The following is a 13,362-nucleotide window of genomic DNA, read 5'->3' on the forward strand; positions in this document are numbered from 1 at the left end:
ATAACACAAATTGACATGAATCCAAAATACACTGATGATTGTGCTGTCAAACGATGAAACTATATGGGATCTGGGGGTCCCTGCTTCATCTCTCTCAGCTAAGGGGTCCTTGGCCTGAAAACATTGAAGACCCCTGCTATATAATGTCGCTGTCGGGCGGAAAGCGCCGTGTTTTAACCAAGTTTTTTTTTTTTTTCCATATAATGGTAAATGGGTCATTTTATATAGCGCCTTCATCCAAAGTGCTTCACATAGATCGTGCATTACATTCACACACACATTCATACACCGATGACGGAAGAAACCATGCAAGGGACCAACCTGCTCACCGGGAGCAACTAGGGGTTCAGAGTCTTGCTCGAGGACTCTTCGACACTAACTCTGGGGGAGCCCGGGATCGAACTGGGAACCCTTCGGGAACCCGTCTCGCCAACATGTTTGAGCTGACTGTCTGTCCCTGTTGGTCTCAGTGCTCAGACACGCGGCTGTGGCCTCGGGTCAGGGTAGAGGTCAGTTGAACCACTCTTGGCTGGTTTGACCAGGAGGAATTATGGTCAGCATTAAAGATAGGGCTGCTGCTTGGCAACCCTTATCTCCAGAGCTACAGTTGTAACATTTACCTCACCGTCAATGTCTCTCTCGCTCTCTCTCTCTCTCTCTCTATCTCTCTCTCACCCTCGCCCCTCTCTCTCTATTGTCTTGTCTCTCGCCCCTACGTGTCATGTCCGGCCAGAGGAATCAAGTTAAGACGTTTGCAGAGGTGTAGAGAGAGAGAGAGAGAGAGGACAGGGGAGGTGATGAAGGGAGTGGGGAGAGAGGGAGAGGGAGAGAGAGGGAGACGAGCAAAGTGGCCTCTTGAACTCAATTTCACACTTTTCCCCCTGATAAGCCAGCAATGACACACAGAGGGGGGCAGAGAGAGGAACCTGTGTGCGTGCAGTACCACAACCTGACCGGCAGGGGGAGACATTGGACTGGTGTTGCGCCTTGCAAAAAGGGCATGTCGCTTGATTTCTTCTTGCACATCTCCTTGCTGTCAGTGGTGGGGAAAAAAGTACTCACATATCGCTGTTGTCGGGTGGAAACCTTGTATGTCCAAAACCGTTCGTTGTACTAAACTAGTGAAAACAGCAGATCTACAAGCACACAACGCCTCGCATCGCGAGGCCTTGTGTGCTTGTAGATCGGCTGTTTTCACTAGTTTTGTGTGACAGTCTTGTATGATGACGCAGGGCTTTGCTTTACCAAAAGACCTACACATTTGAAACTTGGAGATACGAGGTTTCTGCCCGACAGTGACGATATTTTACTTAGGTAAAAGTATCAATACTATCAGTATAGAAATACTCTTGTTACAAGTGAAAAGTCTGGAATTCAGAAAGCACTTGAGTAAAAGTATAAAACTGTTGGCATCAAAATGTACCAAAAGTAAAAGTACAAACTGTTTGAAAATAGCAGATACATTGTAATGTAAAGTTCAAGTTCAAAGTTCAAGGTTGACTGCATAACGTAACAGCAGAGGTACTGAGAATGATGAAACCCCCTTCATGACCGAAGTGGCCACCGCCTTGAAGGCAAAACGTGTGACATATTATTCCCCCCCCCCAAATTCCTTTGAGCTCTCCTCTGCGCTTGGCTTGAGACACGGGGGTGCGCGCACGCGCGCGTGTGTGTGTCAGTGTCCTGTCCCCTCGTCTTTCGCTGCATCTCCCCTTTCCTTGCACTCCTCCACTCCTCCTCCTCACCTTTACATTTTTACACCCCTCAAACCTTAGAAGGATACAAAAGACACTTATAGAATCGGGTCAAAATTCAAATTTTCACGATTTTTCAAAAAATAGCAGATCTACAAGCTCGCAGCGCGGCACTCGGTGCCGCGCTGTGAGCTTGTATATCTGCTATTTTTCAATAGCTAAAGCATAAAATAATGATACACAATGATGTGTACCCGTTCGGAATAGTTCAATGTTGAAAATAAGTGGTGTTCCCCTTTTAAAAAAAACATTTGAGTAATTTTTCCCACCATTGTGTGTGTGTTCGTTCCAGGCATCTCCCCTTTCGTTGCACTCCTCCACTCCTCCTCCTCACCTTTACATTTTTACACCCCTCATCCCTTCATCTCTTCCTCCTTCTCCCCCCCACTTGTATGTTCTCCCCCCCACACACACACACACACACCCTACCTCCCCCCCTCCTCTTGGTGTCAATGTAATGACTACTGTCAATGTCAACCTCTCTCTCTCTCTCCCCTTCTCCCCTCCCCCACCCCTCCTCCTCCTCCTCCATGGAGGCGGGCCTCAGATGACCGGGCAGGAAAATTAGCTTGTCGCATTGGCTTTGAATTGAATTGACCTGATTGCACCTTCCCCTGCTCCGCTCTGCTCCTCCACACACATGTAGAGTAGAGAGAGACAGACTGACGCACAAGGAAAAGAAAAAAGAAAAAAAAACTCTCTCTTCTGCCCCCCTCCACCACCCCTCCTCCCCTCCCAATCTCCCTCTCTTGTATGTCCCGACCTCTCTTTGTTCAACGTATGAGCGGGCGACGCAAACAGGCGGGTGCGCGCGCCGCGCACACGCATAATAATATTACTAGAAACACATTATAGGCCTAGAAATGATTGAAGGCTTTGAAAAATAGCAGATATACAAGCTCACAGCGAGCTTGTAGATCTGCTATTTTTGAAAAAGTCATGAAAATGTGTGCAAATCTTTGAATATATGTATTTTCAAAGCGAACGTTTGTAACTCAAATTTTGCTTCTGGGTGGTCCCTGGAACTAAATATTTTGAAATGGGGGTCCGTGGCCAAATAAATATCATATTGGGAGTCCTTCACATGAAAAGGTTTGAGCATCACTGACATAGTAGTCTCTCAAGAACAGACTAACTGAGCTCCAGTTAAGTGAAAAGGACCTTTTCTTTGACGATGGCTGGCCAGATTGCTGACATAGAAACATAGGTTTTTTCCAAAAACCTTAGAAGGATTCAAAAGACACTTATAGAATCGGGTCAAAATTCTAATTTTCACGATTTTTCAAAAATAGCAGATCTACAAGCTCGCAGCGCGGCACTCGGTGCCGCGCTGTGAGCTTGTATATCTGCTATTTTTCAATAGTTAAAGCATAAAATATTGCGTCATAATGTGTTCAGGCCTAAATGGGTTAAGAGAATGACCACAACTCTGAGCGTGTACATCAGGGGTCTTCAACCTTTTCAGGCCAAGGACCCCCTTAACTGAGAGAGAGATGAAGCAGGGACCTCCTTTACATATTGTATAAATGCGTTATGCTGATTTTCATCGACTTGTTTGACACCACTGTCATCGGTCTATGTTCGATTCTAATGTTTTTTTTTTTCCCAGACACTTTAGTCAATTCAATCATCGATGCATAGTACATTTGACCTTTCACTATGTACTTGGTCTTCTCTCTTTGACCTCTACACCAAACCGCTTTGCTGAAAATAGCCGTTATACAAGCTCTCAACGAGGCGTTGTGAGCTTGTAGATCAGCTATCTTTGGCAAAGAGCTTTGATGTTGAGGGGGGAAAGAGCAGACTAATTACAGAATGAAAGGTCAAGTTTATTAAGTATTGACGCTTCAAGTGGTTAAATATCTGAAAACACAAATTGACATGAATCCAAAATACACTGATGATTGTGCAGTCAAACAATGAAACTATATGGTATCTATGAACAGGTTGTGTGGGGGTCCCTGCTTCATCTCTCTCTCACCTAAGGGGTCCTTGGCCTGAAAACGTTGAAGTCTCTCTCACACTCGCTCTCAAACTCACTCTCTCCACCTTCTCTCTGACTCTCTCTGCCCATTTGGGGTGCGTGGCTGTCACATAGAGTTGGGATCCGGAAACCGCAGATCCAACATCGAGGAACATTCTTGCGACACAGATCTCATCTTCTGCGGGGGTCCCTGGCATGAAATATTATACATGTCAATTTGGCGGTCCCTGACATGAATACGTTTGAGAACTTTGGAGCTCTAGGCTACTACTTTATCCCATTTAGGCCTGAACACATTATGACGCAATATTTTATGCTTTAAATATAAAAAAAAATAGCAGATATACAAGCTCACAGCGCGGCACCGAGTGCCGCGCTGCGAGCTTGTAGATCTGCTATTTTTGAAAAATCGTGAAAATTAGAATTTTGACCCGATTCTATAAGTGTCTTTTGAATCCTTCTAAGATTTTTGGAAAAAACCTATGTTTCTATGTCAGCAATCTGGCCAGCCATCGTCAAAGAAAAGGTCCTTTTCACTTCACTGGAGCTCAGTTGGTCTGTTCTTGAGAGACTACTATGTCAGTGGTTCTCAAACCTTTTCATGTGAAGGACCCCCAAAATGATATTTATTTGGCCACGGACCCCCATTTCAAAATATCTAGTTCCAGGGACCACCCAGAAGCAAAATTTGAGTTACAAACGTTCGCTTTGAAAATACATACAGTCAAAGATTTGCACACATTTTCACGACTTTTTCAAAAATAGCAGATCTACAAGCTCGCAGCGCGGCACTCGGTGCCGCGCTGTGAGCTTGTATATCTGCTATTTTTCACTGGTTAAAGCATTCAATAATTCTAGGCCCTAAATGGGTTATTACTTACTCCACTGCCAGGGGTGTCGCACCAAATGCTGGGCCCTGGGTACAAGGATTCACTGCGTTATTTTGCGCTTTAACTATTGAAAAATAACAGATATACAAGCTTACAGCACGGCACTCGGTGCGAGCTTGTGAGCTAGTAGATCTGCTATTTTTTTGAAAAATCTTGAAAATGTGTGCAAGTCTTTGAATATTTCAAATCCTTCTAAAAAAAAAAAACGTATGTTTCTATGTCAGTGGTGCTCACATTTTCTCATGCGAAGGACCCCCAAAATGATATGTATTTGGCCACGGACCCCCATCTCAAAATACTTAGTTCCAGGGACCCCCCAGAAGCAAAATTTGAGTTAAAAATGTTCGCTTAAAAAAAAACATATATTCAAAGCTTTGCACACATTTTCAATACTTTTCAAAAATAGCAGATCTACAAGCTCGCAGCGCGGCACTCGGTGAAATGAAATATTATACATGTCAATTTGGCGGTCCCTGACATGAATACGTTTGAGAACTTTGGAGCTCTAGGCTACTACTTTATCCCATTTAGGCCTGAACACATTATGACGCAATATTTTATGCTTTAAATATAAAAAAAAATAGCAGATATACAAGCTCACAGCGCGGCACCGAGTGCCGCGCTGCGAGCTTGTAGATCTGCTATTTTTGAAAAATCGTGAAAATTAGAATTTTGACCCGATTCTATAAGTGTCTTTTGAATCCTTCTAAGATTTTTGGAAAAAACCTATGTTTCTATGTCAGCAATCTGGCCAGCCATCGTCAAAGAAAAGGTCCTTTTCACTTCACTGGAGCTCAGTTGGTCTGTTCTTGAGAGACTACTATGTCAGTGGTTCTCAAACCTTTTCATGTGAAGGACCCCCAAAATGATATTTATTTGGCCACGGACCCCCATTTCAAAATATCTAGTTCCAGGGACCACCCAGAAGCAAAATTTGAGTTACAAACGTTCGCTTTGAAAATACATACAGTCAAAGATTTGCACACATTTTCACGACTTTTTCAAAAATAGCAGATCTACAAGCTCGCAGCGCGGCACTCGGTGCCGCGCTGTGAGCTTGTATATCTGCTATTTTTCACTGGTTAAAGCATTCAATAATTCTAGGCCCTAAATGGGTTATTACTTACTCCACTGCCAGGGGTGTCGCACCAAATGCTGGGCCCTGGGTACAAGGATTCACTGCGTTATTTTGCGCTTTAACTATTGAAAAATAACAGATATACAAGCTTACAGCACGGCACTCGGTGCGAGCTTGTGAGCTAGTAGATCTGCTATTTTTTTGAAAAATCTTGAAAATGTGTGCAAGTCTTTGAATATTTCAAATCCTTCTAAAAAAAAAAAACGTATGTTTCTATGTCAGTGGTGCTCACATTTTCTCATGCGAAGGACCCCCAAAATGATATGTATTTGGCCACGGACCCCCATCTCAAAATACTTAGTTCCAGGGACCCCCCAGAAGCAAAATTTGAGTTAAAAATGTTCGCTTAAAAAAAAACATATATTCAAAGCTTTGCACACATTTTCAATACTTTTCAAAAATAGCAGATCTACAAGCTCGCAGCGCGGCACTCGGTGCCGCGCTGTGAGCTTGTATATCTGCTATTTTTCAATAGCTAAAGTATAAAATAATTAAGACCCCTCCAACTTGGGCCCTAGTAACTCGGTCCCACTCCCCCCCCTTGTGACGCCCCTGCACACAGACACAGGGATGAACCTAGCGTGTCCTCCGCGTAGCTTCCGTCTCCTCTCCGATAGGAGCGCCGGCCACCTGCGCTTAGCCAATTAGCGGGCCTCGCTGATGCGTGATACCCACGAGCGTTCGCACCGTGTCAGGGCTCCGTCGGCTAATTGATTTACGGGACCCTCACTTTACCTTTTTTAGTGTCACCCCTTCGCTCGCTCACTCGCTCGCGCTTTCCCCTCCTCTCGAACGAACACGCACAACGCACACACACACACACACACACACACACACACACACACACACACACACACACACACACACACTCTTTTACCACTTATGCTATCCATGCCTTTGCCACTTTCTATCTCTCTCTCTCTTTCTAATGCAGCCACGTGGCAACATGCACGCGCACGCGCACACACACACACACACACACACACACACACACACACACACACACACACACACACACACACGCACACGCACGCACACTCCACAGTGGCACATGATGGATGAACCTTGTCTGGTGATGCTAATGCATCAAGAGCTCAAGCTGCAGCTGTGTGTGTATGTGTGTATAAGTGTGCGTGTGTGTCTGTGCGTTTGCCACCTACTCACTTTTTGCATGCTTTTGGTCCAGGTCCTTTTAAAGGAGTGTTTGCAGTAAAACTGCACCTGAATGACGTCTCCTTGTCAAAGAGTGAAGAACTCCTGTAGAACTTCACTTCTTTCCGTTCCACTCAGCCTCAGCATCAAGCTCCACTTGGTTCCATGTGTACTCTCTGAGTTGTAGACCTGTAAGGGTTCATTTGGAATCCCCTATGAGAGGGGTTCTCAAACCTTTTGATCTCACAACCCCATATTATTAGCCAACTGTTTTGGCATGTAGCCTACCATGTATTTGTACCCTCTTGTAGGGCTGTCACGATATGACATTTTACATGACGATTAATTGTCACTCAAATAATTGGTGATTAACGATTTAATTGTGTTTTTGTCGTTGATAATTACATTTCTGTTTGGCTTTTAGGCTTTGAAGTTGTACATGGTAGATATGACACAACCTAAATTTACAAAGAAATTACTGACATATTTGACAACTTACTACTTAAAAAATAACTTTGATAGTGGAAATAGCCGATCTACAAGCTCACAACGCGTCGCGATGCGACGCGTTGTGAGCTTGTAGATCTGCTATTTCCACTATTTCGGACATTTTTCAACATTCACAATTATGACGATTATGACAAAATAATTGTGACAGCCCTACCCTCTTGCTCTCAGAGTAACAAAAACACCCACAATGGCTCCTTTAAGCCACCCGCTCATATTGAACATAATTCCCAAGTAAATAGTTTTTGAACAGGTAGATCGGTGTGTGTATGCCTCAGCCTCTGCAGGGGCTTGTGTGTGTGTGTGTCTTGTGGGGCGGCTGTGGCTCAAGGTTAGAGTGGCCGCTTGGCAACCGGAAGGTTCCCAGTTCGATCCTGGGCTCCCCCAGAGTTCCTGTCCAAGTGTCCTTGAGCAAGACTCTGCACCTCTAATAGAGGGTATGTGCGTGACATCGTCAGCATACCCGGAAGTTATGCGGGAACGCCTACTGAGTGGCAAAAAACTGACTTTTCCAGTGACTAGTATAGAGAGACTGAGACCAAGCCTATCCTAGATACGTGAGTAAATGTCAGACTTGATAAAATGCATCTATGATAGTCTTTATCCAAGACTAGGCTGGTGTGTATGTGCGGCAAGAGAGTCTGTTCGGTGTTCGTCCGCCAGGTCCAATGAAGATCGCACAGCACAAAGCTGACCGGGGTCGCGTTGCAGCACACTCGCGCTCACACACACAACGCACCCGCTCACACACGGGGCTGCAATACATACAATTTCAGTGAAGCCCGACTAACCTTCCTGATACCGCGCTGCACCAAAAATTGGTTTCCCTTAGAAAAAGCGACGGCACAGATGGAAGCGGGAGATAGACGTCGGTCGAGCCGAGGAGAAGGGTCGAAGGCAGAGGAGAGGAGTAGGAGGGACCCCCAAAAAATTGAGAAAAAGGGTTTGGAAGATGGATAATAGCCTGTAGTGCAGATTACCTGACCCATCTCAACTCTGCTCCTCTCACCTATCACAGTCTGTGTGTGTGTGTGTGTGTGTGTGTGTGTGTAAATGTATACGCTGCCCTTGTGTGTGCGTGCGCCGTTGTGTGTTGTAAGTGTCGCTTAGAGAAGGGGGGTGGGAAGGGGGCCCGGGGTATGGAGTGAGTGAGAGAGAGAGGGTGTTGAGCCCTCTGCTATGTCGACAGCCATTAAAAGATAAGCTAGGGTTAGCCGAGTGCTGGTTAAGGTGAGAGGCGTTTGGGTGCTGATCCTCAGGGACCTCTCGCCTATATCAACAAACCAACATGAGGGGAGGGTAGGGGAGGGGGGTGATGGACAGTAACGAAAGTATTTTTACTCGAGTACTGTACTTCAACGGGGTGCGTGCGTAGTTATTAAAAGGTCTTAAAGTCCATAAATCGTGACTTCACTGTCATCTGGGTACCCCCGTTCCCTTTGAAATTTAAAAGGGCACACTTGAGGTCCGCGGCACAGCGGTTGAGAAACACTGATTTTGACTGCCAAAGTCAGCTGGAAAATGGTTCCAAATGTCAAAAAAAAAAAAAAAAAAAAAAACGTTCAAGACACTTCGGGTTCAAGCCGTGATGTGCGCGATCGAGGAACGTGCATGGGCGTGCTCGTGGGTCTTAAACCGGAGCTCGTTCACAGGGACGGTTCTCGAGACGCACAAATAACAGCCACACGTGCTCATCAGTGTATTTTGGATACGTGTCAATTCATGTTTTCAGATATTTAACCACTTGAACCGTCATTACTTAATAAACTTGACCTTTCGCTCTGTACTTAGTCTGCTCTTTTTCCCCTCTAAACCAAACCTCTTTGCCAAAAATAAATAGTTTATTATAAATCAACAACACGCAAGGCATTGTGAGCTTGTAGATCTGCTGTCTTTGGCTAAGGTTTTAGGAATATGGACGCTAGGGTTCACTACCAGTAAGACTCCCTAATCGGGAGATAAGCGACCGTAGGTCACTTATCTCCACAAATAGGGCAAAAATGTGTTTTTCCAAAATCTGCCTGAGCCATGTTGATGACATGAGTGTAGACATACTGTGTAGTGATTTTCGTGATTTTAGGGCAACATCTGTAGGAGCAGTGTCCAAAAATGTGTTTTTAAAAATGGGCCTGAAGGTGGCGCTATATGGGACAGATTCATGTTGATGGGATGAGTGTAGACATATTGTGTAGCAATTTGCGTGATTTTAGGGCCAAAACTGTAGGAGTAGTGGGCAAAAATGTGTTGTAAAAATCGGCCTGAAGGTGGCGCTAGAAGAGGGCCATGTGAGAAATGAGGGGTGGGGTCTCCGCGTTGCCTTGGCGGACGAATAGGTACCGGCCCCGGCTCTCCCGGACGCTCCTAGGCCGAGTTACGGCATTTTATGTGAGCTGCAGTGGAGGGGGTCCTCCACTGGGGGCGTCACCACTTTTGCATCCGTTCTGGAGCACCAGGAGTGGGTGGTCCCCAGGAATTCCCCGTGAGCAGCCCCGTTGGGGTGGTCATTTGGTAATTTTTGCACATGTGCTCATTTTTTACACTTGGGGGGCCCGCTAGGGTTCACTATAAAAAAAGGAGAAAAAGGTTTCTATCACACCAAGATTTGGAGGACCCCCTGTAGTAACTCTGAGGACCCCCTAGGGATCCCGGACCCCCTGTTGAAGACCCCTGCGTTAGAACACAGTCCTATTCACTGTTCCATCTTAACTTCCGCAGTCTGGCTTGTCTCTCTCTCTCTCTAACCCTCTATTTCTATTCTTTTCATTTTCTCTTTTTCTTGTGTGTCCCCCCCCCCCCCCATTTGTACCTCCCTCATTTTCCATCTCGCATATACACGGCACGCTAAACTCCCCGCGCTCGCTTGCTCGCTCTCTCGCTCCACCCCCGCCTCTCCCACTCTGCTATGTCTCCATCTCCCATCTCTCCATCACCACCTCTCTCTCTCTCTCTCTCTCTCTCTCTCTCTCTCTCTCTCTCTCTCTCTCTCTCTCTCTCTCTCTCTCTCTCTCTTCTTGCAAACTAAGCTTAGGCCAGTTTGCAAATGAGCCCTTGGAGGTTGCCGGTGGCTTTAAATGGAGATTCCACTGGCATCGATGGACGGACACACGCACAGTCGCACACGCACAGTCGCACACGCACGCACACACACACACACACGCACACACACACACACACACACACACACACTCTCTCTCTCTCTCACTGGCCATGTCAGGCCCAAATTGATGAGGCAGATTTATGACGGCTGCTGGGCACAACAAATTAAGTTGACAGTGATGTATGGGGGGCTAGCGTCACCCTGATCTCCATCCCAGCCCCCCGAACACCCTCCCCCCTCCCCCCTTACCCGTACCCTCCCTGCTCCGACGGACCCTTCCTGCTCGCTCGCTCTCTCTTGTCTCACACACACACACACGCACGTTTGTATTACTGTGCTTGTGAGGACATTAACCCATTTAGGCCTGAACACAATATGACGCAATATTTTATGCTTTAAATATAAAAAAAATAGCAGATCTACAAGCTCACAGCGCGGCACCGAGTGCCGCGCTGCGAGCTTGTAGATCTGCTATTTTTTGAAAAATCTTGAAAATTTGAATTTTGACCCGATTCTATAAGTGTCTTTTGAATCCTAAAGTTTTTTTGAAAAACCTATGTTTCTATGTCAGCAATCTGGCCAGCCATCGTCAAAGAAAAGGTCCTTTTCACTTGAATGGAGCTCAGTTAGTCTGTTCTTGAGACACTACTACTGTATGTCAGTGGTTCTCAAACCTTTTCATGTGAAGGACCCCCAAAATGATATGTATTTGGCCACGGACCCCCATTTCAAAATATCTAGTTCCAGGGACCCCACAGAAGCAAAATTTGAGTTACAACCTTTTGCTTTGAAAATACATATATTCAAAGATTTGCACACATTTTCATGACTTTTTCAAAAATAGCAGATCTACAAGCTCGCAGCGCGGCACTCGGTGCCGCGCTGTGAGCTTGTATATCTGCTATTTTTCACTGGTTAAAGCGTTAAATAATTCTAGGCCTAAATGGGTTAACATACTAGTAAGACGCCTCAGGGTGACATGCGACCTCGCCCCTTTACCAATTCTTGGCCATCCCCCCGGCCCCTTCCACTCCATAGTATCGGCAGTCCATAGTCTGCATACAGTAGACTATAGATAGCATGAAGCCTTGAATGCAAATATTGAATCATAATTTTTTAGTGTTCACTTTATTACGAACAGTGTAAATAGTTTTTTGTATGTAAATATGGAATATAGTTTGAGTTTTCATTCACAATGAACTGTTATATCCATACGTAGAAAGGATAGGCAATGATAAGCTTTGAGCTTCAGCCTAAGCCTTTTCGATCAATTAGAATGAAATGTTGGATTACACAAAGATGCTTGGAGCGTCACAGAAAAAGCGGAAACCAAGAGCCACGTGTCCAATGGACAAGTACATGTTTAATGAACTTGTCCATGAAGACGTATCGGTTGTCCCGGACAACAGGACAAGCCTTAACTCAGTTACTGCCAAATTAAATATGCCTTCTAATGGCATTATTGCCATAAAATCTCCATAGACTCCCATGTAATTTATAGTGCACAGATCATGCACGCCCATGCACAGATCATGCACCATGTTTGTGCAGGCTGTTCACAGCTTTCAAACAAAAAAAATCAGATTGGAAATCCGTTCAGGCATTCTTGAGAAAATAGCCATTATGTTTTACATGTTATGTAAGCAAAGATGGCTGCCCTGTATGAAAGATGGGGTTGTATGGGGGGTGGAACATGCAAAATCGCGATTGAAATCATGTTTACTAGATTTAATGGGGTCAAAAAAAAAAAAAAAATTGGATTTTTTTCTAAGTAAAAGTCGATTTAAGTCATTTGGCAGGGAAGTCCATAGTGAGATAGTTGATCTGAAAGTCGTTTGGCACTGTATGAGTTAATGTCATGCCCTGCTGTGTGACAGTATCTTGTGTGAAGAACGAGGAAGATTGTCCTCGAACTGTCCGTTTCTCAAACTCTACTATTGTGCTCGGTGGGGACATTTAGTCCTCACAAGTACACTATACATAGGCACACACACACACACACACACACACACACACACACACACACACACACACACACACACACACGGTGACACTAGCCCCTTACTCCCACGCCTTCTTGTTAGGCATATCCCCGTTAGACAGTCCGTCCTGCATAATGAAATTCACACACTGATTTGAGTTTTTTTCCCTTTCTCTCTCTCTCTCTCTCTCTCTCTCTCTCTCTCTCTCTCTCTCTCTCTCTCTCCAGACTCATCCCACTGCAAGCAAACTGTCCTTGAAGGACGCCTTCACGTTCGACGACTACAGGTCAGTGTGTGTGTTAGAAAGAGAGAGAGAGAGAGAGAGAGAGGTTACCTGTGTCTTGGCCTGTTTTGCAAATTGGCCACATTCTTCCTCCAACGCTGTTCATAGGCCTAGGATTATTGAATGCGTTAACTGTTGAAAAAATAGCAGATATACAAGCTCACAGCGCGGCACCGAGTGCCGCGCAGTGAGCTTGTAGATCTGCTATTTTGAAAAGTCGTGAAAATGTGTGAAAATCTTTGAATATATGTCTTTTTTAAGCGAACTTTTCTAACTCAAATTTTGCTTCCGGGGGGTCCCTGGAACTAGATATTTTGAGATGGGGGTCCGTGGCCAAATTCATATCATTTTTGGGGTCCTTCACATGAAAGAGTTGACATAGTAGTCTCTCAAGAACAAGACTAACTGAGCTCCAGTTAAGTGAAAAGGACATTTTCTTTGACGATGGCTAGCCAGATTGCTGACATAGAAACCTTAGAAGGATTCAAAAGACACTTATAGAATCGGGTAAAAAAATCAAATTTTCACGATTTTTCAAAAATAGCAGATCTACAAGCTCACAGCGCGGCACTCGG

The 13,362-nt window shown here is 45.1% G+C and overlaps 1 protein-coding gene across 1 annotated transcript in view; it reads left to right on the forward strand.

Annotated features, from left to right (window-relative positions):
- setd3 (SET domain containing 3, actin histidine methyltransferase) overlaps positions 1–13,362 on the forward strand; it is a 73,406-nt gene that overhangs the window by 27,303 nt on the left and 32,741 nt on the right. The window contains exon 7 of the mRNA XM_080750750.1: positions 12,732–12,790. Within this exon, the coding sequence (XP_080606876.1) occupies positions 12,732–12,790 (59 nt within the window). The remainder of the gene's footprint in view (positions 1–12,731; positions 12,791–13,362) is intronic.

The sequence above is a fragment of the Nannobrachium achirus genome, assembly GCF_963921795.1.
Source record: "Nannobrachium achirus genome assembly, chromosome: 20".
In the NCBI taxonomy this organism is placed as follows: domain Eukaryota; kingdom Metazoa; phylum Chordata; class Actinopteri; order Myctophiformes; family Myctophidae; genus Nannobrachium; species Nannobrachium achirus.